This window comes from Hibiscus syriacus, unplaced genomic scaffold (assembly GCF_006381635.1).
Source record: "Hibiscus syriacus cultivar Baekdansim isolate YM2019G1 unplaced genomic scaffold, ASM638163v2 tig00110429_pilon, whole genome shotgun sequence".
In the NCBI taxonomy this organism is placed as follows: domain Eukaryota; kingdom Viridiplantae; phylum Streptophyta; class Magnoliopsida; order Malvales; family Malvaceae; genus Hibiscus; species Hibiscus syriacus.
Window position 1 is genome coordinate 1,124,360 of NW_024062733.1, and position 6,000 is coordinate 1,130,359.

The 6,000-nt window shown below is 34.5% G+C and overlaps 1 protein-coding gene across 1 annotated transcript; it reads left to right on the top strand.

Moving 5' to 3' along the window:
- Positions 1-3,209: 3,209 nt before the first annotated feature.
- LOC120124751 lies at positions 3,210-3,788 on the top strand. The gene has a single exon (XM_039143340.1). The coding sequence runs from the start codon at positions 3,210-3,212 to the stop codon at positions 3,786-3,788; it is 579 nt and encodes a 192-aa protein (XP_038999271.1).
- Positions 3,789-6,000: the final 2,212 nt, after the last annotated feature.

Genomic DNA, 6,000 nt, shown 5'->3' on the forward strand with positions numbered 1-6,000 from the left:
AGCAGAGCGCATGAATAGAACTCTGAATGAACGTGCCAGAAGCATGAGGATACATGCCGGATTGCCCAAATTTCTATGGGCTGAAGATATCAACATTGCAGCTTACCTGATCAACCGTGGGCCATCAGTTCCTTTGGATGATGGAATACCAGAGGAAGTTTGGAGCAGAAAAGAAATAAACCTTTCACACTTAAGAGTGTTTGGTTGTATTTCTTATGTACACATAGATTCTGCTGAAAGAAGTAAACTTGATGCCAAGTCCAACAAATGTGTCTTTGCTGGTTATGGTGGTGATGAGTTCGATTATCGGTTTTGGGACTACGAAAATCGAAAAATCATCAGAAGCAGAGATGTCATTTTCAATGAGAATATGATGTACAAAGACAGGTCAACCATGGAATCAAGTAGCTCCAACACCGAAGCTGAAACAAAGGAATTTGCTGAGTTCGATGAGATTTCTGGAAATGATGTTCAAATCAGTCCTGAAGCAGTTCAAGAAGAACCAGGCACACCAGAACTGAGACGCTCCTCCAGAATTCCTAAACCAACCCAACGTTATTCGCCTTCTTTGCACTACTTATTGCTGACTGATAATGGTGAACCAGAGTGCTATGATGAAGCAATGCAGGTGGACGATTCAGTCAAGTGGGAGTCTTCCATGAAAGATGAGATGGACTCGCTTATGTCAAATCAGACGTGGGAATTAGTTGAATTACCACCAGGAAGAAAGCACTCCATAACAAGTGGATTTACATGATCAAAGAAGAGCATGATGGGAGCAAACGCTACAAAGCAAGATTGGTTGTCAAAGGTTTTCAGCAAAAATAAGGTATTGACTACAATGAATTTTTCTCTCCAGTCGTAAAACTGTCTACAATCAGACTGGTGTTGAAAATTGTAGCAGAAAATCTACATCTTGAGTAGTTAGATGTAAAGAAAGCTTTCCTTCATGGTGATTTGGAGGAAGAAATCTATATGAGGCAGCCAGAAGGCTTCATAGAGGCAGTCAAGAAAAACCTGGTATGTAGGTTGAAGAAGAGCTTGTATGGTTTTAAACAAGCTCCTAGACAATGGTACAAAAAGTTTGATAGTTTCATGAGTAGCAGTGGTTTTACCAGATGTCAAGCAGATCATTATTGCTACATCAAGAGGTTCGAAAACAGCTTCATTATTTTATTATTGTACGTTGATGACATGCTCGTTGTAGGCTCAGACATGCAAGAGATTATACACTTGAAGCAAAAATTGTCGAAGCAGTTTGCTATGAAGGATCTGGGCGCTGCAAAGTAGATTCTTGGGATGAGGATTAAAAGAGACATAAAGTCGGGGACTTTGATGTTATCACAGGCTGAGTACATCAATAAAGTACTCTCCAGATTCAACATGCAAGATGCTAAACCAGTAAGTACACCTTTAGGTGTTCATTTTACACTCTCCAAAGAACAGTCACCAAAGACGGAGGAAGAACATGCACACATGGTGAAGGTGTTGTATGCCTCAGCAATTGGAAGTCTGATGTATGCCATGGTTTGTACTGGACCAGATATTGCTCATGCAGTGGGAGCTGTTAGCAGGTACATGAATAATCCAGGCAAGGTACACTGGGAAGCAGTCAAATGGATCCTCAGATATATGTGGGTACTACAAATAAAGCACTTTGTTTCAAAGGTGGAGATACGATACTGACAGGCTATGTAGATGCTGACTTAGCCATAAATTTTGACATCAGAAGGTGCACTACAGGGTATGTCTATACTCTAGGAGGTACTGCAGTGAGTTGGGTTTCTCAACTACAGAAGATAGTTGCTCTCTCCACAACTGAAGCAGAATATGTCGCTGTTACGGAAGCCAACAAGGAGATGGTTTGGCTCCAAAGTTTCTTGGATGAGTTAGGCAAGAAACAAGAAAACAATGTCTTGTATTACGACAGTCAAAGTGCTATCCATCTAGCAAAGAATACGTCTTTTCATTCCAGGATGAAGTACATATAATTACGATATCATTTTATTCGGTCTCTTCTGGAAGATGAGATTTTGAAACTTGAAAAGATTAGTGGAGCTCAAAATCTGGTAGACATGTTGACAAAGACGGTGACCACGGAAAAACTGAAGTTGTGTTCAACTTCAGTTGGCATGCTAGAGTAACAAGACTAGAAAAGCTGCTGCATTGATCGAGGTGTGAAGACAGATTAAAATCAGTCTTCAAGTGGGAGATTGTTGAAGTTAGGCACCAAAATGGGGGGAAGTCAAAAAGGGGGTTGTTCTTTTTTGATTTTTTGATAATGGTTAAATCACACATTTAGTCATTGCACTTTAGGGTATTTTCAAAGATTAGTCCCTAAGCTTCAACTATAAATACCCTAGTTCATTTAGCTTCAAAATCATCCCAAATCATTTATTTCTCCCAATACTAGAGAGCTTTCTTGTGAGTAGTGAGTGTTTTGTAAACAGCTGTAAATTTTCTCTCTTAGTAAAAGATCTGCAGCAGTCCGGAGACGTAGGCATAATTGGCTGAACTCCGTTATCAATTTCGGGTATTATTTTTCCGCTTTTATTTCGCATTCTCACTAATCTGGTTATAGGGAAATTACTCGGTACTCATTTATTTCCCAACAGTTGTCAGTCAGCATATTTCATCCTGAAAAATCTTTTAATTCATTAAAGGTTTTATCCAGGATAAAGTTGTTCGAAGAATTTCCTTTACATGAGAGTCCCTCCAAAGGCGACCTTATGTGCATGTGGGGAGTTGTATCTCTAGAGGTATAACAATACTCTTCATTATATATCTCGTAATAATAGACTACTAGGGTTGAACAACGAAATTGAAAAATTCGAGAAAATCTACATTTGAATAATACAATTTGATTTGGTTCAGATTTACCTTTTACAATTTGATTTTTGAGTTGATTTAAACATTCAATTATCATAATTCAGTTTGATTCGAATTTTTCATATAAAACTCATTTATTCCACACTGGACCAAATGAAAAAAGTTCCAGATCAAGGTATCATATTATACCATTATAAATTTGTCCATTTATTTAATATTTAGCCCAATTTTATTATAAGGAAAAAGTATGCAAAATCCAAAATCTAAATTAGATCTTTTGTTTTTTTCACTTTTAGATTTTAGTTTCACGCTTGAGCCGTTTTACACTATTTTTTTAAAGAGTGACATGATTGGGCGGCAACTAAGCTTGATTCCATAGGATGGCACGATTAATTGTGCTACTATGGAACATTTGGAATTGGTGTAATAAGTTTGTTCATGAGGGTGAAGTTCAGGAGGACAGAGAAGTCATCATTGCTGCTTGGAATATCTATTTTGATTTCTTTGAAATTAATGGGAGGACGGCGCATTATAAGGTAAAATCATTCCGATTGAGAATATGGACTAAACCCCTTGATGGGGTTATCAAGATCAATGTGGATGGTGCTTATAGTTCTACAGCTAAGTTTGTATCTTTGGGAGTGGTTGCGCGAAATTCTTATGGACTGGTACTCGGGGGTTTGTGTAGGAGGATTTTGCATCCGTGCAATACGGAGGTTGCTGAAGTGGAAGCCGTCACCCGAGGGCTCAAATTTGCAATTGATAATGGGTGGGACAATGTTATCATTGAGGGGGACGCAATTACAATTGTCAACAAGATAGTAAATTGGAAAGACGATGTGTCAATTATCGGATTGTTACGCAACGAAACGCATGGGATGCTTTCTTCCAATGAGGGGTTTAAACTTTTCTATGTCAATCGGAAGGCCAATAAAACAGCGCATAGTCTTGCTCAATGAGCTTTGTCGAACCCAATTTGATGTGGTTTTTTATGGATGAACTTGATTGTATTAAATAGATTGTAATTGATGATGCCATTAACTTTTAGCGAATCCTTTTCTCTCAAAAGAAATTATATACGTTTTCCTTCAACGAAGCTTCAAGTTCAACCCTTTAACACACTCGGTCTTAAATACTTAAATTGTTTCTTTCTCATTCTCTCTCTCATCATTTTGAAATTTTGGCCGTGATTTCATACTACAAGTAATATTAAAACTATTTTATCATTTTTAATTATAATTAATATATTTAATTTGATTAGTTAGATCTTTTAATTATTTTAACTAGATATTTTATACATATTTATGTTTTTAAATACTTAATGATTTATAGTTTTTTTTCAAATAGAAGAAGATTTTTATCTGTCTTTTTTCATCGGACCTTAAAGTTCAAGCATTTAACACCCAGTCAAGCTTCATACTTCAACAGTTTGTTCTCCCATTCTCACTCTCCACTCATCTTGACATTTTGGCATGCTTTCATACGATAAATAATATTAAAATATTTTATCATTTTTATTTATAATCGATATATTTTATTTTATTTTATTAATTAAATCTTTTATTTTTTTAACTAGATCTTATATATATATACATTAAACAATCAAAGCATTTATAGTTTTTGTTTCATACAGAACAAGATTATCAAAATCTTTGTTACTCTGAAAATAAAATTGTTGTCATAGTCTAAAATTTGTTTTACCCTTTCACTCTCTTTCTTTCATGGTCACACATGAATGCGTTTCCATTTAAATCACATGTTTCTTCATACCACACTATTAAATTTAACAAAACAAATTCGAGCCCATAAATTTGACTAAAAAATTGAAATTTAACACGAGTCAAAGATTAGAACATGAAGCCAAACTCATATGGCTTGTTCCCAAAATAGATGTTTTTAAGAACTATAAAAAAGGAAATGGTGATTAATTTTGGAAATATATTCATGGTATATTTTAGGATAAAGTTAAAAGTATCTAAATAGGGTTACTTTCCCAAAATGTATTATTGTTATAAAAGTTTATGTAATATTTTTGTTTATTTTCTCATATATTTGTATGTGTGATGTTTTTAAAAGTTTTTAAAGATAATAAATTAGAAGTTACACTTAAATAGTTATAATTTCTTAGTCATATACGGTGATGTGATATGAAAATACATTGAAAAACACTTGGTTGAGTGGAAAATAGATAAGGTGCTCACAATCACCGTAGATAATGCTAGCTCCAATGACATTACAATCAAGTACATAAAGAAAAGGCAAAATAGTTAGAAATAAAGCACTTCAGGAAGTGAGACCTTCAGATGAGGTGTTTTGCACACATACTAAATCTAATTGTTAAAGAAGGTTTGAAAGATTTAGATGACTCCATTTTTAGAATTCATTCGGTTGTTAAGTATATTAGGTCATCACCAGATAGGATGCAAAGGTTTAAGTTATTTGTTGAGCAAGAAAAATATGAGAGCAAGGGTTTAGTTTGCTTAGATGTTGAAACTACATGGAATTTAACTTTTTAATGCTAGATTATGTCTTGAAATTAACACATCTTTTGATAGGTTGGGGGAGCAAGATTTTAAGTATAGAGATGAGTTTTCAAGTTCAAAAATGAAGGTGTAGCATTCTAAACTTGAATGGGCCTAAAGTGCTACACTAGACTGCCGAGGTAATCACTAAAATTTAAATCCATTTTCAGTTCCATTTAAAATGCAATATATTTACGAAAATTGATATCCATAATACTTATAAAATAGTTTAACAAACAAGAGTTGCTTGACACATATTTTAAATTAAATAATACAATCTCAGAGTTTAAAAATCTAAATACAATAATAAGGGTCTTATGAATACACATGCCCACTAAAAGTAATAGTACAATACTCTAGAAGGTACGCTGGAAATCCTGTTGCGACGATGCTCCTTGAACGACTCGAACTACTAACCTACAAATGAAAACATCCGAACATTGAGCTTATAAAGACCAACAGTATAATCATTAATCTAAAGAAGTAATATAAATCTCATAAACATAAGCATGCTAGAATATACGGTAATAAGTAGTAGGTACATGCATGATGATAATCAGGGGCTACATACTTAAAGTTTAATCATTCTATCACTAAAGTATGAGTCTTATGCTTCCTTTAGTCTTCTAGTAAGGTAAATCAAGTGCTA

Coding starts and splice junctions, on each gene's coding strand:
- LOC120124751 (XM_039143340.1), top strand. CDS start 3,210: ATGGCACGATTAATTGTGCTACTATGGAACATTTGGAATTGGTGTAAT.